Source organism: Solea senegalensis, linkage group LG13 (genome assembly GCF_019176455.1).
Source record: "Solea senegalensis isolate Sse05_10M linkage group LG13, IFAPA_SoseM_1, whole genome shotgun sequence".
NCBI lineage: Eukaryota > Metazoa > Chordata > Actinopteri > Pleuronectiformes > Soleidae > Solea > Solea senegalensis.
This window is the reverse complement of record NC_058033.1, coordinates 22,165,188-22,190,005: the sequence shown is the minus strand read 5'-3', so window position 1 is coordinate 22,190,005 and position 24,818 is coordinate 22,165,188. Positions and strand designations below refer to the sequence as shown.

The window sequence follows — 24,818 nt, the reverse complement described above, 5'->3', positions numbered from 1 at the left end:
CACTGGGCTATGATGCAGTTTTCTGGGGGTGTAGGTTGGGGTACGTCCAGAGAAGAAATGATTAGAATTTGAAGTGACGAGGGAAACTGAACGATTTTGTGTCTCATTAATGATACCAATTGCTGAACTGTGTAGATGAATGAAAAATTTGGATGACAACATGCTGGTTATTGAAAAAGATTATTTATATGTACTTTTCCATTATTTCAAAAACACTTATTAACCTAGACAAAACTGTGTACATTTATAAAAAGGAGTACAAAGCAAAGTTGTGTGTGAATTTGTACCTTAAACATAAACGGTCATTACCCGTTTTCCACTCGCTGAAAGAGTGGAAACCACAAAGCTGCAGAACAAACATGTCCAGTGTTTGTGCGTTCATTGCTTATGCAGCATCTCGACTCACAGTCACTGCAGCGGTTTGTGCACGTCGTCTAATGAGAGGAAAGCAAATGAGTGAGACCTCAAAGGGCTGAATGTGTTCTTGCCGGAACATCCATATCCAAAACTCAAGTTTTATTCACTCAAATTCAACCACGAAAAACTTCCATCAACTACTGCTCACATTTCACAAGAGATCGTTTCTCTACATGGAAAATATTTCTGATAAAATTACTGACATCAGTGGGCTTGTATTTCTTGACAGAATTTGTCGCTTCATTGTGCAAATAAGAGTCGTTCAAGACAACAGAAATCCCTGCATCATAGTGAAAATTATTGGCATGTATTTCTTCCTCTTTTTTTTGCATTCGATGTTACATCAATGCTTTGTACGCTAGTGTACGCTTGTGACAGCGACAATTCTGAAATGGGGAGAATGTGTTGTTTTGCACATGTAAAAAAAGAAAGAAAGTTGTATTTATTAAGATAAACCTGTATTAACAGAAGTGAAAAGTAAAGCTGCATCGATCTAGTCAACACGATCCGATGTGTTACTTTTCAAAGACTAAGAATTCAGTGCCTGGGAGTAAAGAGAGGTAGTCTGGCAAAAACAAACATCTCAAAATTGAAAGATGGGATAAAGGTCACACAATGTTTTCACAGGCATGGATTTGAATTGGCTTTGGTTTGACAGCAAAAAATCAACAGTAGTCAATCACAAACCCATACTGACCTATTAATTACATCAGTGTTGGCAATCACTACCAAAACAAGGTTGTCCAAAAGGACTCCAGGAATGCTTGCAATGACAAAGAGTATGAAACAAGAACACAAAAAGGTCTTCACTAACTACATTAAGACATTTACTAAGTTGCCCTTTAGTGCAGACACACGCACACATTCATTTACAGGGTCCAAGAGCCAATTAAAAAAATAATTTACACTGCAGTGTTGTGTACTTTTTCTGACTCAGCCGTGCATTTCACACTACTCAGATTCATTGACAGAATGTACTCAAATATTCATGTAAAAAAAAAAAAAGAAAAAGGTTTGAGCCAAGGCTCGATGTCTTTGTCTGACTCAACTTTCTCCTCACGATGAACCAATGAGAGTGTCCTCATACTGTAAAAAGGAAAAAGAACTTTGGATATGCTTTTGTTTGGAATCAGACGACTCAATGGTCTCTCCTCTTGCTTCAAGTACTGTACATTGTTCTGGATTCTAACTTTTCACTGCTACATTCCACTCACAGGGTCGGGTAGTCGTCCAGGCAGCATGAATTCGGCAAGCTGGTGTGCTCTTTCTAACTCCTCTGCAAACACAATGTTTTGGGCCAGCACATCCCATTCAATAAGGGAGGGTAAGGGAGGTGGGGGGGAGCAGAGGGCAGGGTGGTGACCTGGTTTGGGGATGTCAAGCTTTAAACAGAGCCGTTTTCACCCAGTTAGCCATAGCAGCAACAGCTTAAGTCCCCTGAAAGCGATGATGGACACATGTAGCAGGCTGCTACTTCTTCCTATTGTGTTGTCTCCGTGCCTGCAGCCTCTGGCGTGCTCCAGATGGCTTTGATCCGGCACCGATGGAGAAGGAGGGAGTCGCAGGAGACCCTGAAAAGAAAGAAAAACAGGGGACATGTTGTAAATGTAACAGAACTTCATCATACTCACAACCATGCGCACAACCATGACCACAACACATGCGCACACACACACTAACACCAAGTACATGTCTGCACTTGAATTAAGTAATTTGGCTCTTACAAATTTAAGTTTCATTTTTGCTTACTTGCAACATAGTTGAAAATAGTTTTAGTGGTTGGTAAAATATCAGTAGGACACAAGCATAACCCCAATCAAGAAGTACCTACCAAATGGAGCAGCATTGAAGCCTTGGACAGGAGTTCCAGGACTTCCAAAGGGAATTGGACCTACAGCAGCACTCTGGCCAAAGGATGGGGTCGATGTCCCTGCAGAGAAACGGCACATAACATGATTAATCTACACAAACTGGGCTAAAAATGAAACAAAACAAGTTTCAAACAATTTATGAAAACAACTGACGACCCCCTCCCCCGTATATAGATTTAAAAGAAAGAAGAAAAACAAATTTTCCTTACCAAATGCTGATTTGTCAGTAGCAGCAGCCCCAAAGTTGAAGTTTCCCATGTGTGGTGCAGGATTATTGGAGACTGGTGTTCCAAACTGAGGGCATGGCATACCACCACCAAAGTTAAATCCACTGGGAGCGGGCTGAGGGCCAGAGGAAGCTGGCTGAGGAGCGGCACTACCGAATGTGAATGCAGCAGAGGAGGAGTTCTGAGTCTGGGCTGCTGCACCAAAGCTAGGTGCTGCTGAAGGTGCAGCCGCGGGAGCGGCTGAGTTACCAAAACCAAAGCCAGTGGAACCAGCTCCAAATGCTGGTTTAGCCGGGGTCCCAAACATTGCTGCAGTTGTGGCAGCAGGAGCTCCAAAATTAAAAGGAGCTGGGGCGGGGGTCGAGGCAGGTGTGGATGATGCTGCACCGCTTCCAAAGTTGAAAGGCTTCGGTTGTGCTGCCGAGGAGCCAAAGGTGGGCTGTGTTGCTGGCGCTTCAAATGATGGCTTTCCAAATGCGAAAGTGGGCTGAGTGGTGGCTGTAGCAGTGGTGGGTGCAGAACTGGACATGGCAAAGCCACCAAATGAAACCGTGGTTGCGTTCTGGCTGGCTGCTGGTTGACCAAAAGCAAAAACATTCTTGTTGGCAGCTTGAGGGTCAGGCTGTGTGACACCAAAGGAAAAGGTACCATTGCTGGAGGCTGTGGTAGAGGCAGCCAGGGCAGGTGCAGCAGATGCAGCAGCAGCAGCAACAGCGGCTGCAGCAGCAGTAGCAGCAGTCGTGGTGGTGGTAACAGCTCCAAACTGAAACGTGCTCCCTGTGTTAGGGGCCTGCACCGGGGCTGAGCTGGTACTTGTTGTGGTGGATGGTGTGGACCAGTTTCCAAAGAAGGATTTCACACCCTGCTGTGCTGCAGGCTGTGTGGTGGTGGTCGTGGTGAGGGAGCTTGTGGAGGTTGTTCCAGTGAGGGTGCTGGTCAAGCTGGGAAACATAGATGAGGCCGCTGTGGTGGTGCTTGATGGAGCACCAAACATTGAGGATGTACTACTTGAGGAGACAACCGGTGCTGGGTTGGTAGTTGAGCGGGATGCAGGCTGTCCAAAAACAGCCCCTGCAGTGACGCCTCCAAAAATGGGCTTGAAATCTTGGACAGGAGGTTTGGTCTCTGGAGCTGATGTAGCTGAGGGGGCGGTGACAGGAAAGAGGGGTTTGAACCCTGAAGACAGCAGAGGGTTTGTGTTACTGACTGACGCTGAGCTGCTGGCGGCTGCAGTCGTACCAGTGACGGGGGCAGAGGTTATAGATGCAGGGAGGGTGTTGCTCTGGCTGGTCAATCCAAAAAGGCCTGCTCCTGCTACAGGTGGGGTGCTGCCGGAAGACTTAAAGACCTGATCAAGAACCTGAGTAAAGGCGGCAGTGGAGGACTGGGACTGGGTGGTGGGAGGTGGCTGTGGGGAATCCAATGCAGTTGTGGATTTCAGGTTAAAGCCACTAGGTTGCATTGGTGTCGTCGACGCCGGCACTAAGGACAAGAAAGTCATTTATTTAGGTTATGTATTTTGCAGAAGACTTCAGAACCTCCCTCAGACACATGTTTGGTGAAGTGATCATACCTGTGGTTGTGCTGGCAGCAGATGTGGAGCTTGCAGGAATGTGGGTCTTCATCTTCAGAGCCTCCAGCAGTGGGTTGGAAGCTGTGGGTGCTGCACTCACACTGATGCTTGGGCTGGGATCCAGGTTGATGACTGGGGTGGCAGAGCTGGATGCTGTCGGCAGAGGAGCTGCTAGAAGGCTGCTCAGGGTGGTTTTGGAGGTGGTGAAGCTGGTAGAGGAGCCAGGCTGAGTGGAAGTGGTAACAGGAGGAGAGACAGTCTTCTCCGGCTCTGGTGCTGAAGAAGAATACATTGACAGGACGGGGGTTTATATAGACACTCAAGACTGGTCAGGACTAAAAGTTGCAGGGAGCAGCCGCACATCCCGTGTTTAAGTTTGTATTCTCAAATAAATTAAAACAGAGTCATTTGTTTGGCTCAATCAACTCACCAGGTGTCTCCAATACTTTCTGGATCTTGCTAATGGCAGCCTTTTTCTCTTCATCCAGGTCTTTCACAGTGATGCTGTAACCAAGCTCCAAAGGTGGAGGCTGCCAATTAATAAGCACAGAGAGCGACACTTTAGCACAGGGTTAGCACAGGGTTATAAAAATGAAGGTTTCTGGAAACAAGACGCCTCCAGGTGTAGCACTTACCAGAGAAAATTGATCATCCCGGTTGCTTGACACCAACTGGATTTTCCTTTTTCTCTTCCCACCACTACCAATCGAGTCTGTCGACGCAGTGACAGGAATCTTGGGGACTGGGGTCAATTTAGCTGCAACATATATCATATAATGATGAATCTGAGTTTAATATCACCAAATAACAAATCATAGCATCTATGTCTGCACAATAATTTCTATACATGACTTACAAGTAACAGGTGTCTTGACAGAGGCCGCCTGGTCTGACCTCCCTGAGGAGGCCGAGCTGGGAGACTGCCCGTCATCCTCTCTGATAATGAAACCACGAGTTAAACATTTGAAGGTGGAATAAAAGTAGATGACTTGGCCCAGCAGAAAAAACAGTGTCCATTTACCTAGGCTTTTTGGAGATTCCCTCTGGAGTCTGAGAGCGAGAAGATCCAGGGCTAGAGAGAGGGGAGCTGTGTGCTGATGTTTTTTTCCACTGTGAGGACAAACACAGAGCTCATTTTAGAAACTAAACTACTGCAAATAATCTCTGCAAGGCCACAAGTACTGATAAACAGCAGGTAGGTGTTACCTGGCTAAAGCCTTGTGAAGAACTGTAGGAGCTGAGGATGGCATTTCTCATGGACCCCGGGGTTCCCCTGGGGGCGTGGATCGCACTGCCGGAGCTAATGGAGGAGGTTCGAGACCTCTTCATGATCGACTCCTCTGCCAGTGAGGTCATCCCTCTCTTCAGACTTCCTGGCCTGGAGAAAAACGGGAAGCATTCATACGTGCCTGCTATTCTTCATATAGTGCTTTGGGCTTTTAATAATCCTTGAAACTCAAAGACAAGAGCTGAACTCACTTCGGGACCAACTGCGATGGGGCACCATTGGGCAAAAGAGGTTCAAAAGCAGAGTGAGCACTTCCACTGCTGTCATTGCGTCTGGGGAAATCAAAACAGATTATTAAGATATCTTAGTACATTGGCCACCAACCAATCAAGGTCTGCAATACTCTTTTGCTTAACAATGTCAAAGTAGAATAAGTAAACAGTGTTCACATGTTGCCTTTCAGACACAGCTTCACCCTGGTACCTTCGTTTGCTCCTCTGCTCACACATGAAGCTCCTGTCCTCATCCTCCACTTCTCTCTTGCGGCTTTCTTTCAACACCCTGAGGACACTTTCTCTGGCGCAGGGATCTGCAGGGGCCCTGGGGAGCCCAGCGCAGCCCAGGTGGTCAAAGCTTAAAACAGACAAATTCAGCTTCTGTTAGAGTAAGCTGTTGAAAACGTATGATTACACTAACCCTCAAGTAAATACAATGCCTGAGTAAAAGCTAGCAACCATGTACACACCTGGGGGTGTTGTGGATGGGCCTGGCGATCTTCACAGTGACAGGACTGTGAGCAGTTGGTGAGTTTAGTGGACTGAGGATGTTCTTCTTCCTGAAGCCATCCCACTTGACAGGAGGTAGGATTCCCACAGAAGACATACCTGGCTGCTGCAGGGGGTAGTGGCGCTGTGGTGTTATGGTGAACCTGCCCACTGTGCCAGGAGGCTCCCTACCAGAGAAAGAAAAACACTATGATGCAAAATGTACACGTTTAAAACACACAAAGATTCAGACGAGACTGTGCAAAAAGCAGGTGTCTGGAAGTGTTTATCTGTTGCTGTGTAGCATGATCAAGAACATTTAGATTATACCAAGAAGTTTTAATCGAGGAATACACACAAAGAGACTCAAATTACGCTGATCCATTACACCATTATCCATTATGTTCAAAGAGTCACTTGTGCAAGTCTACGACTTAAGGCCATTACAATACAATATTGTGTGGATGTGTACACAACCCTTGAGTATGACACAAGTTAAATTATTCAAAAACTGAGAATACCACAACGCCGAACATGGCTACAGGCTTCCATAGGCAACTACAAGCGGTGATTGTGACGATACAACGCGTTTTTAAATAACGTTACCGCCTCCTAACGGCGCACGTTGCTACAGCGTGGAGTGATTACAAACATACCCAGCGAATGACAGCCTCCGGTTTGGAGTGCAGACGGCATGGTTGGGTCTGGAAAGCTTTTCCCGCAGCTGCTCTCGGGGATTTCTGCCTGCCCTCGGCCTCACGAACTCCGCGGCTGGGCTTTCGGGTTTCCCGATGTAGCTACCCATGAGGAAATCCCGAGGACTAAAAAGAAACGAGTCACTTGCCAAGGACTCCTTGCGATAAATCCCAGTTTCGTCGGGCCTTTGTCTGAAGCGTCCCCCGGTTTCCCGGTGCTCGGCTCTGTCGCCACTACTCTTCGTTTTCCCCCGTGTGGCCACCGACACGCCGGTCACCCCCCAACCCAGCAACCGCCGCCCGAGCGCAGCAGGGTCCCTCAGTCCAGCCCGCGGATTGAGGCCTAACCTGGCGGGAAGCGGTTCTCCGCTATGGCAAAAACACACAAAACAAAAACCGGCAAGAATTAAAGTGACGTAAAAAAAGGCTGGGATGTAATAAAGAGCCAGAAAAACTACGACTAGAGACGAAATAAGCGCTAAACGTTTCTCTCTAGGTGACATGGCGGCAGCGCGCCGCCGGAGGATTCTCATATCCCGTCATGCTGCGCGCTTCTGGTGCCTCTTCTTCTTCTTTTTAGGATTCTTTGGATGCTGCAGTGTCAGCGCCATCCACTGGATGGGAATTTGTGGCACAAGAAAATAGGAGTACTGAAATATTCTACTCAAGTAAAAGAACCACTAAAGTCAGATCGATAAATATACCGTTTTACTTTAAGTATTGGTCTAAAAATGTACTCAACAGTAAAAGTTATTTAGCTACTTTTGTAATAAGGTTCTGTCTTGTGTTGTGCAAAAAGGACAAGAGGTCACAAATTCCACAGGAGTTGCTTTTAATCAACAAATGCTTCAAGTTTCTCACCTGTGTAAACTCAGTTCCCGGTGCATGATTTATTTATTTTTATTTTTTCAGTAACAGATGGGATTTTAAAGAGTAGTAAAGTACATACTTAAGTAAAAGTAATCAGTGTTTGTCGAAACAAACCACTTTATTTTGCATTTCCATGCGCCCACACAATACCACAGACAAGTGGGATTGTTTATTTTCATTGAAAAGGAAAGTTATAGCTACACTGGGAATAATATTGATAAAATATAAACATTATACAGTCACTTTAACTCACTTAAGAAAGACTCTATTAACATTACAGAGAAAAAAAACAATTAGTTTAGCCACAAAACAAAGCATCCTGTTCCTTTATTAAGCTCCTGTCTTTAGCACTGAGTAGTGGCATTAGTATCTCAAAGGTTTTGTCAAACGCACTGTAGTCTACACGAAATGCCCCTTTCTCCAGGGAAATGCATGATTCAAAGCGGTGGCCCCACAGAACCTCGTCCTCTGTGTAGGAAGTCCTCGCCTGGCAAGTCATACCTGCAACACAAAAAGTCATCAACAGATTTAATGCAGTGAAATTGACTTGTTGAAGGTACATTTGGGGCCTGTTGCGACTGGCCATCTTCTAAAAAACATATACCGACATATAGAAAATTTATGTTTTCACTGATTTACCATGAACAGAAAATGAAGAAGTGCTTTGTTTTTGTCACATTAGAATGAGCCACTTCTGGGAATCTGCCATGTTGTGTCTATGTCTGTCCATATTAAGCCCTCGATGCCTCTAAATCCTACACACTGGTTCTTTAACCGCTCTTATTTTGTAAATAATTACAGAAATACAGCTATATTACCATTGACATACAGTAGTCCTGGTCCTGGAGGACACCACTGATTTTAAAAACACTTCCACAAACCTGATGCCTCCACGATGCCCTCCAGAATGACAATGATCTCAAAGGTTTCTCTCTTTAGACGCTCAGCTCCAACTTCCCAGAAGGGGCTGTTTTCATTAATGACATGGGTAATGGTCTGAGGTTCCACCAGGAGAAGCCTGTCTCCCCCTGTGTCGTAGCCCAGATTGATCTCCGACTGCTCCAACGGGATGAACTCGCCCTCCTTGGTCTGCCTAGACTTGATCAGCTTGGCCCGGATCTTGGCGTCCACCATGTGGCTCTCTCGGAGATCCCCGATGCGAAAGAGCATGCACAGTTTCTCGTCACGCTCGCATATGACACAGTGCTTACTGAAGATCAGCGTCTGAGCTCTCTGCTGAGGTCGGGAGATCTTAACAAACATGCAGCCCACCATCAGAGCATCGATGATGGAGCCCAGGATGGACTGGACCATCAGGAGCACTGTACCTTCACAGCAGTTAGCAGTCACCATCCTGGAGCCGTACCCAATGGTCCTCTGGCTCTCTAATGAGAGCAGCAGTGCTGACAGAAAACTGTCCACATTCACAAAGCACGCCAGCCACAGAGGGTCATTAACATGTGCAATGTCATCACGCAACCAGGCACCGAAAAAATAGATCCCACCAAAGGTCACCCATGTGAGAATATAGCCCATGGTGAAAACAAGAAGGAACCAGCGATACTTGAGGTCCACTAATGTGGTGAAAATATCTGAGAGGAAGCGACTCTTGTCTGTAATAGGGCCCAGATTGACCCTGCACTTTCCATCCTTGGTGACATAACGCTGACGCTGATGGCAGACAGTGACATGTGATGACTGCTCATCACCGAACAGCTTACAGCGCTTCTTGTGACTCTTTGCCCTATTCTGTTTCTCGGGTACAGAGACTGGAATGCTGCTGCTGGACGTGGAGCCTCTCGAGTGCCATCTGGAGCTAAACCGCTTCAGGTGTCTGCTGCGGTGTGAACGCTCAGGCACCAGTGTCTCGTCTGCTGATCTACAAGGAACTGCTTGGGTTGTTTGCTGCTGAGGTGGCTCTATCTGGAGGAAGGTCAGAGAGGTTGGACTGCAGGGACTCTGGGTTTTGGAGGAAGAAGCCTCCTGGAACGGTGGCAGTGATGAGCAGTTAGCAGAGTTCAAGTGGCTGTGGATGAGAGACGGCCTCTTTGTGATCATCATGGAACTGACGGTGGATTTAAGAGCACACTGAAATGAAAGAAACAAAAATACTAATGTTAACAAAAGGTGCAAAACAACAAAATAAATGACAAGAAAACTCATAAGCTGTGTCCTAGTGAAAGTTGTGCAATGAGACTTGGCCAGTGTATCTGACTCCACAGTATACAGGGGCAACTCTACAGGGGGCCAACAAGGACTGAGATTCCTGTAAGTTTAAGCCTTGCAACCCACCAAGCTCCCATATGGCTCGACTTCCTAGTCTGATGCCTTAGAATGGTACACCCATAGTTTGCTATGAGATGTCAACTCTTAAACCCTCAGTGTTTCCTGTGTTTTGTTTCAGATGATCCTCTGAAAAACTCACAGGTGCACATTTAAATTGACAAACTAACACTGAACAACCAATTAATTTTTAATCAAGATAATCAAAAATCCAGTTTAGAGATGAAACAATTCAAAATAGCAAAAAAAAAAATTTATGACGTGCTGGGCCTCAGACTGGAAGGAAAAAAAATTTAAAATCTCAATTGATTTAAAAATAAATGCCAACAAAGGAAATATAACCCATAATCACATGTGCATATTTTCCACCTAGTGATGCCTTTGGATCCAAAACTTGTTCCAATTGTGCCAAACAGCACACAGCACCATACAACACAATCACTATCTCCATTTAAATTAGTCATTTACAAATGTGTTGCAACAAAAAAAGCATGCCCATTTATTGTAGGACATACATCTAGATTATGAGAAGATTATGTACAAAATCAGTATCTATAATCAAAGATCTACACCTCATCACTAAGTACTGTCATCTGTGGTCCTTTCATAAATAAACAGAACCATAAGAAACTGAATCATTTAGTCCAGCCCTGACATACAGTGATAGATACAGACGGTGGTACCTTGTTGACGTATGTGGTGGACGGTGCAGACCCCGGCTGAGGTCTGGGCAGGTAGGCCAGCAGATGCTTGGAAGTGAGAGTCTGTGTTGGGGGGACGGAGTTCCTGCGAGGCTCCACCCCGACGGTGGTCCTTTTGTAACTGTTGTACTGAAGGTTCTGCTGCGTCTCTCTGCTGTACATCACAGTGGAGCTCATCGCCAAGGTCGTCCAGGCTGTTGGTTACTGCTCAAGTTTTGCTCTATTGGGGAAATGACGTTGGATTAGTGAGGCTTCAATTTCAGTTAATGTTTATGGAAATAAAAAAAGTTGTGTTTGCCATGAGTGAAGGTGATTTCCTTCAGTGCAATACATTCAATTCAACGGTTTGTCTTCTGCTGCCTCTCAAAACAAGAAAAAAAAAAAGCATCTATACAAGTCCCAGCTGTGATGATGTGGTCTGAAGTGGACTGATCAGTGTCTCTGGTCTGCTGCAACTTATTACATATGAAGGGATTATCACTAATCCTCAAACTTGATCTGTGAAACACCAAGGAACATGATGGATTTGCAAAGATTATAGACTGTTTGGTTAGAAAAGGCTCAAGGATTTCATTGTTCCGGACCAATGTGGACAAATTTACTATTAAAAACAATGTTGCTGCATTTAGTCGATCACAACATTCACACAAAAAAACCAGAACTGAAAATCTGTCTCAAATTAAAGTAGACAAGTCCAATCAGATTATATCCTGAATCTGAATTTGGAGTTACAGTACCCTTCTAGTTTTAGTTAATAAATTAGGTGATTTAACAGAACAAAATACTTCAATTATATATATAAACTCTGTTCTCTGGTTTCACATCTGCATTGTTGTAATGTTGCCCTCCAATCATCATAGATTCTATTTATCATTACATGAACATTTGATGTCTCTTTCACCCTTGTGAAAATAAAAAAATTCACCACTCAGCAGAGTAACTGATAGTAACACTAATGGTTAATTGCAGATTATTTTTTTAAACTTAAAGAAAAGATATGTTTTATTAAATAATCACATACCTCTTGCACCTGATAAATCCACGCTGCTGCCAGTTTGAAGTTAGTGAAGTCATCAGGTTTCAGACGTAACCATGTAAACAGACACATGGAGTGAGGCAGGAGCTGCTAGGCAACCGCACAGCTGTTAGTCTCCTCCCCCTGAGTTATCGGGAGCAAATTCTGACAACGTGCAGCACAAGACACTGACAAGGGGCAACTGTGTCATCGTCATCGTCATCACATCACATCACGTCATATTATTGTCGGACAATCAAAACCTGTTTTTCTATACATACACTGAAGAATAGGAGACTGACACAAACATCATATTCAGTGGAAAAAAAAAAAAAAGGAGGTATCACATAGGATTTAAATAAATGTATAGAAGAGATTTTAAACAAAGTACCCAGCATTCAGGGTTTCTGTACCAGAACTAAATACATGTACATTTAGCTCTTTTCTCATCAGTGCATGAACACAAACTCCCAACACTGATGACAATTTACAGCAAAGTTAACCCTGAACACGTCACGTCAACAGATGGCAAACCACTGGTTACACACACACACACACACACACACACTGGGACGGCTTCGTCACGTTAAACCCTCAGAGCTATACGACTTGAGCCTGCACAACGCTGATGTAAAGAAGCCTCCACGTAATCTCTCTCGGACTGATTGCAGTCTGAATACCGACAACAATATCCCACAGATTCATTACATACAGATTATAGAAGGAGCCAAACTCTTCAAACCAGTGTCCATGTCGTAGTACACAGATTTAAGGACATTACATATGCTGTGAATAACTGCATGACAAGCCTGCTGTTAAGACCTGGTGTAATTGTAAAGAAACCAGTAAATATCACCAAGTGGTTGACGTTAAAGAAATAGTGCATATATTTAATGTACATAACAGGAGAATGGAAATGAACAAAGACATGAATAATATTTTTCCCCCCCAAGAGGAAAAAGTGCTATAGTTTCTTTATGGTGTTCATTAGCTGTGAGTATTTATTTGATTTTGGTCAGAGCGACAGCTCTCCTCTCTGTGTTCTGAAACAAGGCTCGGATCAGATTCTTCACCTCCGAACTGGAGAACTCCAGCGCCAGCGGACCCTTGCCATCAGCCCACCTGTGGAGAGGGAAATAAATCAGTCAGTCAGAATGTGTGTAGGAAATGAAAACTGACCGGCAAATATCAGGTTATTTGTCGTAGAAGTGAAAGTAGTACTTTTATTTTGTAACACAAACAGCATAGACAAAGTCTAACTAAATTGAATCTTAGGATTGGAGAGTCTTGTCTTGAACTTGTCTAGGTCTCCGTCTCACCTGTCAACAATCTCCTGCAGGTTGGCCCGCAGCACGATAACCAGCTCTTTGAAGGTGCCCCACTTCTTCACGTACAGCGGCACTTCCTCTTGATATTTCTTGTTTTTGTTTTCCTCTGCCAGAGGGATGAAGACCAGTGGACCTTCCTCAATGATGGTTTGGCACAGAATGTGGAGATGCTCTCCATCCTCAGAGGAAATATCCTGTCCAAATAAAATCCTTGTTGATAAGCAACAATGCAATGATATACAGTTTTCTACAATTGAATGTTGATTGAATCTACACATAATAGGGAAAAAGACAAACCTCGAGCATCATGATTTTGGAAATGACCTCAGTGATGGCGGTGTTGAGGAGGTTGCCCATGGCTTTACAATAGATGCTGACTGGTAGGACGTCCTGCCACACTGTACCCAACTGTTTCAACTGATGAATCACCTGCAGTCAAACACATTAAATGTGTTTGTCTAATTATCGTTAACTCACAGATAAATACAATATGAAAATCTACAGTTTTTCCTGATACAGTTGCTTATCATATACATTTTATTTTCAAAGTATTTCCTCTCACCTGTCTTACGGCTTTGCTAGCTGCAATGTAATTATCTTCATCGTCCAGGTTGCAGAAGTTGTGAGCCGTCGAAAGTCTCTCCAACAGTTCGGCTCTCTGCACGTTCAGCTGTGCCAAGAAGCATTGGGCACCTGAGGGAAAAGGTTCAGACCATTAAACAAAGAAACCGAGCCACTCAATCTACAGATATATTCACAGTGACAGAAAAACTTCAGTGTTTGCTTACCAAGTTTCCTGAAACCTGGCACCATGTCCACAAACGTTGCCACGCCCCCACTGAGCGGCTGTGGCAGGTGACCTCTGAAATGGTGGCCCAGCGTAAGCAGGTGGTGAGCCAGGTACATGCAGTTGTTGTGCTGGATTGCAGCGAGGTGAGGGAACTTGAGCAAGTTCTCCCTGAATAAAGCAGCAAAGAAACAGAAAAGAACCATTTACACCTTCAGACACAATGTGTGGGGTTAGTGTCCGCGATGTGGAAACAGCCTTACTTGTGATATGTTGGCACGACATCGTAGAACAGCTGGAAAACGTTTCTCACGGTGAAGAAGAGTTGTAAAGCACTGAAAAAAGAAGGTTACATACTTAAAATACATATTTACTGATGAATCCTGGTGGTTTCCAAAAAAAATAGTGTACAATAGGATGAATTTAAACGGCTTTTTAAAACTGCTTTATTTTGGACACGTATATATGTGAGTGGATGGTTGTTTGTCTCCATGTGTCCCTGTGATGGATGTTTCCTTTTGGCTTCTACATGTTCTACATTCTACATCAAAATCGTGCTTTGTGCTACCAGGCATACAATTATGTAAGACGGTACAATGGACAGTGGGGTCTTTGAGTGCTCCAACATACCATTGTGTGGAGCTTCCAACGGCCTCACACAGGGTGTTGAGTGCCAGCTCCATCAGCTGCTGCACTGACTCACTGATGCGGCAGGCTGGGAGACACATACTCCACGCAGACAGCTGCTTTGTGTTCGCCATCATGATCTCCTCCTTCGTGGTCTCCTGCTTCAGCTTCACCCCTGCACTTGGAGCAGGTAGCTTGGGGAGAGGCAGCTTTGAGTCCGGGGTGATCTAACAAAAGGAGATATACAAAAACATGAAAATGAATCAGTTGCAGCAAAAAATAAATTAAATTAATCAATATTTCTGATAGAAAAATGCAGTGCATTCATCCAGGCATACTTTTACAGTGTTGTGCATCTTGGAGGTCATGAGTTTGCGGGCTGCCACAATCACATCTTTGCACTTCTTGCTGGCAAAGTGACAGTTGACGTCCCTGGCATACTTGAGCAGGTCTGTAGAATTGCCCTGTAGATAGCCCATCTCCTTCAAAGACTGCTCAAACTCCTCTGTTTCCATGATTACCTTCAATGTGTAGAAGAAAAGATTTTTACATAAACTTGTATATTAAATAATCTACTTGCTTTATACAAACGACTGTTCGGTCCATACAGTTTTATATGTTTCCAACTGGCTGCTGTTGGTGGGTATGGAATAGAGCAGACATTCATGGATGATGCACTGAGAAAGTTCCTCCCAAATCAGCTCTCCCAGGATAGTCGAGAGCTTTTGATCTCCAATGGCCACATCTGAAAAAAAACATGCATGTCACTTGAATTAGTTAAATTCATAATGTAAGAATTCAAGAATACATGGGGTTAGAGTTAATTAGGATTAATGCCATCACTGCTGGGTTTTCTAGAGCTTCTACCCTGAAATCACATGTGCACCTTGTGACTTGTGGAGTTCTGATAAAACAATGTAACTGTATAACAATATTTCTGCAAAGGTCCCTCCAGACGTATATTGTACCTAGCAGATGTGAGTGCAGCGTCTTGAGCACCAGGAGCAGTTTGCTGTAAACCTGTGAAGGTGTGGGTCGATCCTCATGGCCCGCCTCCAAACACTCTAGGGCCAGGACGGTTCCCTCCCCCTGCTGCTCTGTGACCTTCACTGATAGCGACTGGTGGACAACCAACGGCTTCAACATGTTCTTCAACAGTACTTGACCTGAGCGACAGAACCAACAGGTTTTTACTTAAGATTCACTTTGTCTTCACTGTGTCTTCCCAGTAAAGGACTGCATAATGAACAATGAGTCGTTTCTGCTGTTCTTACTGAAGAGTTTGATCTTGTGCTGAAGGTCTCCCTGGACGGCCAGTGCTTGCAGGACACAGCACAACAAAGCAGGTAGTTTCGGTTCACCGTCCTTACTGCAAGGATGGCACAGGTTCAGCTCCACCTTCAGAAAAGACTTCACACCTGCAGGCTCTGGCGATACAGACAGAACAAAAGCCAGAGCTGTGATGGGTTTCATAATATACAGCACAAGAAATGCTGAGGGGTAAAAGAACAGCTTACAAAATGTTAATTTAAAAATCATTTGGGAAAACTGCAAGAGCCACTGAATTGAATCACCTACACCTACATGAAAGTAATAGATGGATGAATAGACATGAACATGGTTTCATTTGAGAAGTTTGTGCCGAATGGTTTTCATCTTGTTCTATTTATTTGGTATAATGTTTTGATTAATTATTTCAGATATAACTTTATTAATCCCTCAGGAGGTCCCCTCTGGAAAATTAAGGAAAACTCTGGATGAAAACAGATGAGATTTTACCTTTTGGGGATGGTAATCTCCAGATGACGAGGCGCTTCCATTCGTCTCCCAGGTGGTAAATTAAGTTTTCCCTCTGCACCGTCAGCTCAGAGCTGAGAGTACTTAGCAGTGGTAGCTGGGAAGTCTTCCAGTTCTTCAGTGAATTGACACTGACTCTTGCCTGAATAAAAAAGTATTATCCATAAATAAGTACATTCTCCTCCTGGTCCTTGACCTTATTTTATTTAAAACTTGATGTCCCCATTTTGCATCAACATCAAGGAAGCAGCTCTTACCTTTTCCAGAAGTTTGGCTGCATCGACATACTTCTTCTCCAGTAAAGCTCTGCTGAAGTCCTCCATTGCATTATGAAACTAATCCACAGGGAAGAAACGGCAGAGAAAAATGTTCAAATATGTATGCATAAACTTAATGAAATTAATAATTACACAGTAATATATTTAGCTTGACTTAAACTACATGTATGATGTACCTCTTTCAAGTGTCCTAACATTGCTATGATGATGGTATTTTTCTCCAGCTGCTGCTTCAGCTTTGCATACTCGGTCACAGCTGAGTGAACATTCTGCTGTACCTGTGTTCAAATACAAACACCAAACATTTGGAGAAAATGGCAAAGCTGTAAATATGACAGTGATGTGATTTCATTTTGATTCATACATACCTCATTCTCAATGCAATTCTTTAGGGCATCCATTTCTTTGGAGACCTCGTCAACCTGAACCATTAGTTCCTCAGACCCTTCAAGACTAGGTAGGAATTCACCATATCTCTTATTTAACATGTCACATACCTCTTCCTGTGGGAGAAAAGATATGAGTAAATTGAAAGTAAATTATTTTTGATTAAAGCCTAAAGCACTTTCTGAAATGTGTGTGCAATTGTGAGTGAATGCAATCATCATAATTCCAAAACTACTAGTAAAAATAGAAAACGACCTAAAAGTTATTTATACATTTATTATACTAAATTTGTTTAAAATCTTATCACATCTAACTACTAGCTTTTGATGTAAAGCCAATGATTTTTCATGCCTGAATTACAGGTAGATTTCTAGGGGATTTTCTATGGCTGATGCTGATCTTTAAAAAAGAGGGCATGACTGCAGCAAGTTTTCGATTTACAGATTACCAAATTAACAGTTTTGATAAACAACAATCTGCCTAACCTATTAGACATATTATAGACCTATTAGATATATTTCCTCTATGTATGTTAAGATGTTGTATGTTATAATTAAAACTGATTAATTATGGTTTGTGGACAAAACAAGACGCTCAGGATCAACATTATTTCCAGGTTTAGTTAATAAACTAAACAAGTACTAGTTGCAGCCAGTCAGGTGACTAAATAAATTCTTACCATCGAGATTATGTAAAACGGCTACAATCATTACGATTAATCCGCCAATCGGTTTAACTCTGGCCTGAATACACATACAAGTTGTTGAAAAAAAGTTTTTAGCTCATTAAAAATGACTGAATGAATGATTGCACTGCTCTGTGCATAGAAATGAGCCACGTAGCTATAGTTACATGGCTCCACGTATGGTTAGCAATCAGACCCGCAAACGTAAAATAAATGCATTTAACGAGCTTTAATCCTGCTGGATAGTTCGCTTTATTTACTGTTTAAAATCGGGTAGCGACGTTTATTTATTTGATGCTTGTGTCTCAAACGACAGGTGAAGGTTAGCGCGAACAGCTAACGCTAACTCAAAACTTTATTCCGTGCAGCTAATGCTATGTTAGCTAACACGCTTACCTTCGTGTCTTCCACTTTACGTGACATCTTGCTGATTTTACCGGACAGGTCCTCCTTCTCCAGTTTGCCGGAGCTGGCGAGCACTTCGGTCACAAACGACGCCATGGTGAACGCGTCGTTTGTGACAATAATGCCACTAAAGTGTGACAGAGCAACACTAGCACAACAACAACCCAACACCCGCCAGGTGCTGTGATTGGCCCGCCTCGCCCGATCTTTTCTTCGTTGTTTTTATTACGGCGCACACACTGCGCTCATGGCGGAACATTACCGCCCTCAAGAGGTAGGGCGGCTCTGTTGTCTTTCTTTATTAGATCTTTTTTTAAGGTTTTGGTATGGATTGTGGATCAAAATGTTTTTTTAAATGTACTACTACTGCAAAAAAATAATCATAATTATATATACATTAGAGCTGCAACTAATAATTATTTTATAATAGATTAATTTGACGCTATTTTTTACGATTAATTGTTGTGAATCGTAAAATGGGTTATAAAATGCTATTAATTGTTTGGTCAATAAAATGGCGAAAGATTTTGATCAGTGTTTGTCAAACCTGGAAATGATGATGTTCTCAATCGTCTTGTTTTTGTCCACAAACCAAAATGATTATTTTCTCATGATTTCTTTGTTTTGTGGAGTAAAGAAACTGAGGCTGAAACAATCAGAAATCTTGTTTTAATAATGAAAAAAAGCTTCAAACCGATTAATCGATTATCAATATAGTTGACGATTAACAATCGAGTAATCGAGTAGTTGTTTTAGGTTCTCTCATACTAATTTTATGTACTGTATACGTTAGTATGAGAGAACTTCGTTGCATAATACTCCAGCTCAGTAGGGGGCAGTAATGTCCCTACAACCGAAAAGAAGAACAGCTATTATCTCTATGGCAACGACAACGAGCCATTAGCGACCTGTCTGTGTTATCGCTGTTAGCATGTTAACTTTTCTCATTTATTGCCCTTACTTACATCGTTAACATTATCATTTTTCGCGGACGCTCTTGTCAATCATACTTCCACACGTGGTGTGGTTATCAGTTATCAAGTTTTTCGCGAGCACGTAAGAGAAAAAAAAAACCTCGATGAAAGTCGTGTCGTAGCAGTTAGCAGCAGCTAACCTCAACAGACGGTGTGTTTATGAGCTGAACGCTAATGGCAGACCTGTGGAACACAGACTCCGGGGAGGCTGTGTATCGGACCCGGGATGCTGTCAAAAACTTAAAAGTTAAGTAAGTATATCATCAATGTAACGCTAATAGTAGCCTGTAACTGCCACGGTCATGGGTCAGGACACTTTGACGTAAACCCGGGTATCTGTTTATTTCTTGAAATGTAGGGTGCGAATAAAGAGGTTGACCTCCACAGCAGCCCTAACTCAGCACCTCCAGCAGCGGGTTCTGCCCCAGCAGGAAGGAGGAACCATTGAACTGGAAACCCTCACATCACAAGGCCTGACCGGTAATGTTGCTTTATCTGCAGGGAGAAGGGTAAAATAGTCCTGCTACATATTACTTTAACTACAATCCAGGAATTGTTGCTTCCTGTACTCCTGTATCACTTGTACCAAAATAAGAGCGGGATGTACTTTTACGAATCAAGGAGTGCCAGTAAAACATAATAAGAGATAACTACAAATAGAAATATTTCTTCATACTTCTTCATACCTTGGTTGTAACAAGTGGTTATTTGAGTTTTTGTTGTCTGTCGTTTTAAACCAATCTGGCCATTAACAAGGCATTTTACTCCCCAGACAACTGCTGCTCCCTGGATAATTTCTGTTTTTCCTGACCATTCGAATGAAACCCTGGTCACGGATGTGGTTGGTCATGAAAATGTAAAATACTCAGACCAGCCTGTCTTCTTCAATCTGATGCTCAGTTTGAACGGCAGGTTGTCCTGACCACATCTACATGTCTCAATGCATTGAGTTGCTGCTGATTAGATGTTAGTCTCCTCATAAAAGTGGCTCTACCACAGAAACCTTTCTCCATTATTTGATCTTTAATAGAAGCTGTTATTTACTGCTACTTTACTGTGTCACCAGGTGATCATGAGGAGGAACTGGTGGTCGGCTGGCAGGAGAAATTCTTCAGTCAGGTAAGGTTTAGGACCTTAATCTCACAACACAAAAATAACACCTTCAGTGTAAAGAATCATAGGTTACGTCATATCTTGCAATAAAGTTGGACAACATTTCTCTCTGCTGGGTTTTCAGTATGAAATGGAGCTATTCCAGAATGAGGCAGCTTGTCAGACTCCTCTGGACCGGCAGTACCACACAGAGATCAAGGCCCTGGAGAAGACCAAGGGTCAAAGAAACCACAGGATATTCACTTACACGGATCATGACCGCTACACCAACTGTCTTCAACTTCACCAGCTGGTAGGTTTTGCCGCGTCCTGTGTTACACCATCATTTAATAAGACAAGATAAGAGACACTTCCTGAAGGAGATGACAGAATAATACAATTTTATCAGTAATAGTTTGTACAGTTGCATTTATTATTAACACCTTGGTGTTAAACATACCACCACATGTCGAGCTATAACTACAAGAGTACACAATACTTGCGGTTTTTATGTGAAACCACAAATTTGACAGATATTGTCCGCATTTTCGTTTGCGAGTAACTTGCTCTTTTTGACCCTTAAACCAGCAATCCTCTGATTTATTGACCCCAACCACATCCAACCCCACTTTCCTGGCTGAAAGGATGACCAGCATACGGCACAGACGACAGGACAGACGCACCATGTAAGGACTGGTATTAAATGCAATTAAAATCTAATTTAGAGAAGAAATATTTACCTGAAACATATAATTTGCTCACTGAAGATGGAATGTTTCCTGTTGATGCTAAAAGCAGTCACGTGATGGTGTGTTGTATTTTGCAGGGACTCAAATATCCCTAAGTCAAAAATCATCAACTGGGAGCCAACAGAGGACTTTGTGAAAAGCAGTCATGTGGTGAACAACGCCATGCAAACCATGCACATCATGGGAGACCTGGGCCCCCCTGGAAGGTAAGGTCACAGCTACTGAAACTACATGTCTGTTTAATAAACTCTTCATTTCCCATGTTTGGTTTACACCTATTCGTTAGTCTGTCATCTGTCTATGAGCACATTCACCCGCTCGCCTTCTTTCTTTCTCGACTAACCTTTATACCTTCTCATTCTCATCAAAAGACGTGAATGGCGAAAAGAAAAGATGTGAATGATTTCCGCTTCATTTCATTGAATTGAATCATACGATGTTTACATCTGTGTTTTTTTGCTTTGAGTTGTCTTTTTTCCTCCCTTTCTGGGCATTTAGCTCCATTTCTCTGTGCATGATCATCGCCTGTATGGTGTGTTTCACACTCACAGCAGAGGCCAGAAACTTAATGGGGTAATTCCAAGGATGTGGTCACATTGTAGTGATCTAACAAACATGTGGCAGTAATCAAAACTACAGTGCAAGCAAGACCACCTCCCTGCAGTATGTAGTGTGTGTGAAGGTTTGGTCTATATCTTTGTGACCTTGTGTTCATACTGTGACTTCTTTTGAGACAAGTGAAGAATTGGTGTTCATTCATTTGTTTTTGGTTTTGCAGACTGGGTCAGAAAGAGAATGAATATTTGCTGTTAACCATAAAAACAGACGGGAATGGAACAGTCATTGTAAAACCTGACTTCAACACAGACAGTGAGCCCTACAGGCAAGTTTCAAACACAAAAAAAACACTGGATGGTTGCATGGAAACAAACAAATGATAATGTCCGATGAATCAAAAATAAAAACCAACACGGTGTGCTGTTTTGCAGGATTGTTACAGAGGGGGAAAAGAAAGAAGTTTGGCGACTCACAGTCGAGAACGTGTCCTCCGATATGAAGCCAGAGGAAAAGGACAGAGAACAGAACATGTATAAAGATGTGAGTAAAATTGTAGAGATTATTGATCATGAATTGATTAAGAACATTATTATGACATAAAATCCACGTTTCTCTTGTTTGTAGCTCTATGCAAGGCACAAGGAATACCTCAGTAGCCTTGTTGGGCCAGACTTTGAAGTGGTAAGTGAGCCCAGAGCTTATTTTTGTCAGAAACTTGATATTTTATTTACACAAATGACACCAGAAAGATGCAAATCCTCACTGCAGCATGTCCAATAAATGTTTCTGCCTAAATATTGACTGAAATGATTTTTCTAATCTTTATAGCCACATAAAGTGTGTCTATTAACCCCTTCACACCCATTCACAGGCACATTCATACAGCATATCATTCAGACAATCGTTCACATCCATTCAGTATCAGAATGTTACGATAGCTCCCTCGAGTCAATAATTGGTCTTGCTCAGTCTTTTAAACTTACCAGATGTTTCTCGTTTAGCCCCCTGCAGGTATTCTGCGTTATATGCTGAATGGAGAAATAGGTGAGTCGGACTCTGAAGACTGTTGTGGTTGCCGGTCACTTTTCTGGATTAACATCCTTTGACAATTAAATCTTCTTCCTCTTCCTTTTCTTCTTTCAACCCAGTCTCAGCTCAAGGCTTTGAGTATGATAATTTATACATCCACTTCTTCATGGAACTACCCAACTGTGAGTCACATACAGAGCACATGGCACTGTTTACATTGTGATACTTGGATGTCGTCGTTAAACCAGTTTAAATTAAATTTGGTTGATCTCGTATTGTTCATGCGTGTTTCAGATTGGACCAGCTTGCCATTCCAGCCTCTCTCAGGGGTGACTCAGACCTGCCGGACCAAAACATTAGGGAAGGTGTGTGTGTGTCTATCATTAAATAAACTCATGTTGCATTTCCACTGAGATTTGTCAAGTCTATAACATTCTCTGTGCCAACAGGAAAATGTAGCTTTCTTCAGTCACCCCTTCACATTTGAGGCTTTCTACATGTGTGGCAAAGAGGCAGAGGGTCAGTGTCACCTGTTATAATATTGTGCACAAATAATTGGTTTTCAAATTTGGTACCAAAATTCTCTTGTGATTTCTGTCCTTGTTTTAGAATCAATTCCTCAGTGGCCAGTGATTTTCTTCAAAGTTCTTTCTCTGGACTTCTGGCAGCGCTATCGGACTGAAGGCTATGGTTACGTGCTTTTTCCAGCTATACCTGGTATGATGCTCACACTGCACAGATGTGGGATTATAAATGAATGAGAATCGAAAGGTCTATTTTGGAATTTCCTAAAGCACAAGTGTGTGTGTGTGTGTTTTTAGGTAAACATACAATAACATGCCATACATGGAGACCCCTTCAGATGGGGACAGTCTCTGCACTGAGACGCTTCTTTATTGGAGGTTCTCCAGAGCTGGAAGACCACAGCTACGTCCGAATACCAGGGACCTTCAAGGTACATTCAAACCTCTGTGGAGTACAAGTAGTCATACAGTATATGTTATTCGAGTTATTTGCCACTATAATAATGATTCTTAATGAACTGATGTGCATGTAGGGAGAGCGGCTAAGTCGCCTTGGCTTTTCTACTGAAACCACAGGAAATGTTACCTTTAATCTGCACTGCATCCAGCAAGCCAGGTAAGTGAGCCCATACCTGAAGGAGAAAAGATGCTTTATTTAAACGTGGTCGTTTGTTAACATGGAGGATAATGTATTTAACACTGCATCACACTTGTAAATATGGAAATACACACACCCTTTGTATGCCAACTATGGAAGTAATCACCATTAAGTCATTTCATATGAAACGTGTGGTTTATATAAAAATGTGTGTTTTATTTTTAGGTCTTTTATTGATGCCACCATGATGAAGAAGAGAAGGCAGAAAGTTTTCGACCAGCTGGGAGGATTTAGTCAGCAAGGAGCCGTCTGTTCCATCCTGGGTAAAGTCAAATAAGATTGGTTTGAAGGCTAAGTGGAGCTGAGGATAACTTTGTTTACTTGTTTTTCTCTCTGTCAGAGGCCTTCCACAGAGTCAGAAAAAGGATGCAAGAGGCCAGAGAAGCCCTTCCCAGAGAACTTATCAGTGCCACCTCCCAACTCCAAAACGACTCTTCTACATTGGCGTGATGAACACTGTAAAACCGTCAAATGCCACAGACATACTCATTTGAGGTCAAGCATAAAATGACATTTGAAATGTTGCACATTTGCTAAGAACAAAGAACAAAGACTCAGAGAAAAAGAATTGTGTCCAAGAATGCTCACATGTTGGTTAGGGTAATAAATGAGGCATAATGAGGATTTACAGAGTTTATGCTGTGTTCTGTGTTCACAGCGTGAGTCTTGGGTAAACGGATGTGTTACAGACAATAAAACTGTTTTTATTTTCACATCTGAATTGTATATTTTTAGACTTATAACAAGTATCACGCTTGTTGTCATATATAAACTATTTATATGAACCATGACCACTTCTAATGTGTTGTTTTTCCCCTTTTGATCAAAGCCATTGATATTGCCAAGACTATGCAGTAGTCACTATGAATAGTGTCAGTGAGAACCCTATTATTATATGATAGTAAGAGGAGGTGGAAGTTATTCACTGAAGTATCTTCTTGGTTTGATCTTTGATTTGTGTAAATCACCTTGATGTATGTCACTTTACTGCAATTTCCTCTCCAAGTAAACCTGCAGAAACCAAGGGAAAGAAATAACACTGTACAGTAAACGGCGCCACATTTGCTCCACCTGGATCTACTACATTCACTGACATGTTAGTGCATAAATGACAATAACTATACATTAAGTATATAATATCAGTTTTGAGTCCCTTAGAGTCGCTGTTTTATTGCTGAAGTTGAAAATACTTGAGTTACTCTGGTTTCTATTTATTTGTCACGACTTCATAAAAACCCTTCATCTTGCGGTGCATTCAAATATGTGGGAAATTAGGTTGAAATACCGACATGTCAA

General features: G+C 42.6%; 4 protein-coding genes across 5 annotated transcripts; 1 reads left to right on the top strand and 3 right to left on the bottom strand.

The window, feature by feature from the left end:
• Positions 1 to 477: 477 nt before the first annotated feature.
• pom121 (POM121 transmembrane nucleoporin) lies at positions 478 to 7,325 on the bottom strand. The gene is made up of 13 exons (XM_044042816.1): positions 6,737 to 7,325; positions 6,062 to 6,268; positions 5,800 to 5,949; positions 5,568 to 5,648; positions 5,295 to 5,466; positions 5,110 to 5,198; positions 4,945 to 5,024; positions 4,724 to 4,845; positions 4,519 to 4,618; positions 4,089 to 4,364; positions 2,498 to 3,997; positions 2,249 to 2,347; positions 478 to 1,988 (listed from the first exon to the last, which is right to left on the bottom strand). The coding sequence occupies exons 1-13, from the start codon at positions 7,306 to 7,308 to the stop codon at positions 1,888 to 1,890; spliced, it is 3,549 nt and encodes a 1,182-aa protein (XP_043898751.1). The 5' UTR covers positions 7,309 to 7,325; the 3' UTR covers positions 478 to 1,887.
• Positions 7,326 to 7,590: 265 nt separating this feature from the next.
• Positions 7,591 to 12,435, bottom strand: LOC122780018 (G protein-activated inward rectifier potassium channel 3-like). Its single transcript, XM_044042773.1, has 4 exons — positions 11,651 to 12,435; positions 10,612 to 10,849; positions 8,527 to 9,733; positions 7,591 to 8,146 (listed from the first exon to the last, which is right to left on the bottom strand). The coding sequence occupies exons 2-4, from the start codon at positions 10,804 to 10,806 to the stop codon at positions 7,944 to 7,946; spliced, it is 1,605 nt and encodes a 534-aa protein (XP_043898708.1). The 5' UTR covers positions 10,807 to 10,849; positions 11,651 to 12,435; the 3' UTR covers positions 7,591 to 7,943.
• A 72-nt stretch (positions 12,436 to 12,507) lies between these two features.
• Positions 12,508 to 18,132, bottom strand: zw10 (zw10 kinetochore protein). 2 transcript variants are annotated; one of them, XM_044042771.1, is made up of 16 exons: positions 17,930 to 18,132; positions 16,830 to 16,964; positions 16,638 to 16,739; positions 16,441 to 16,518; positions 16,166 to 16,325; positions 15,661 to 15,813; positions 15,355 to 15,552; positions 14,995 to 15,131; positions 14,725 to 14,907; positions 14,390 to 14,613; positions 14,023 to 14,094; positions 13,761 to 13,930; positions 13,535 to 13,665; positions 13,270 to 13,401; positions 12,964 to 13,166; positions 12,508 to 12,766 (listed from the first exon to the last, which is right to left on the bottom strand). In XM_044042771.1, the coding sequence occupies exons 1-16, from the start codon at positions 18,032 to 18,034 to the stop codon at positions 12,646 to 12,648; spliced, it is 2,304 nt and encodes a 767-aa protein (XP_043898706.1). In that variant the 5' UTR covers positions 18,035 to 18,132; the 3' UTR covers positions 12,508 to 12,645. The 2 variants fall into 2 exon arrangements, with proteins under 2 accessions (XP_043898706.1, XP_043898707.1); XM_044042772.1 differs by having other exon boundaries at positions 15,661 to 15,804.
• A 696-nt stretch (positions 18,133 to 18,828) lies between these two features.
• Positions 18,829 to 24,313, top strand: mks1 (MKS transition zone complex subunit 1). The gene is made up of 18 exons (XM_044041249.1): positions 18,829 to 19,163; positions 19,271 to 19,392; positions 19,979 to 20,031; positions 20,150 to 20,317; positions 20,593 to 20,690; positions 20,831 to 20,959; positions 21,532 to 21,636; positions 21,743 to 21,851; positions 21,936 to 21,992; positions 22,313 to 22,355; positions 22,460 to 22,522; positions 22,635 to 22,705; positions 22,790 to 22,859; positions 22,950 to 23,057; positions 23,162 to 23,295; positions 23,398 to 23,480; positions 23,688 to 23,785; positions 23,863 to 24,313. Exons 1-18 carry the CDS (start codon positions 19,087 to 19,089, stop codon positions 23,970 to 23,972), a joined length of 1,698 nt encoding a protein of 565 aa, XP_043897184.1. The 5' UTR covers positions 18,829 to 19,086; the 3' UTR covers positions 23,973 to 24,313.
• The last annotated feature ends 505 nt before the right edge of the window (positions 24,314 to 24,818 follow it).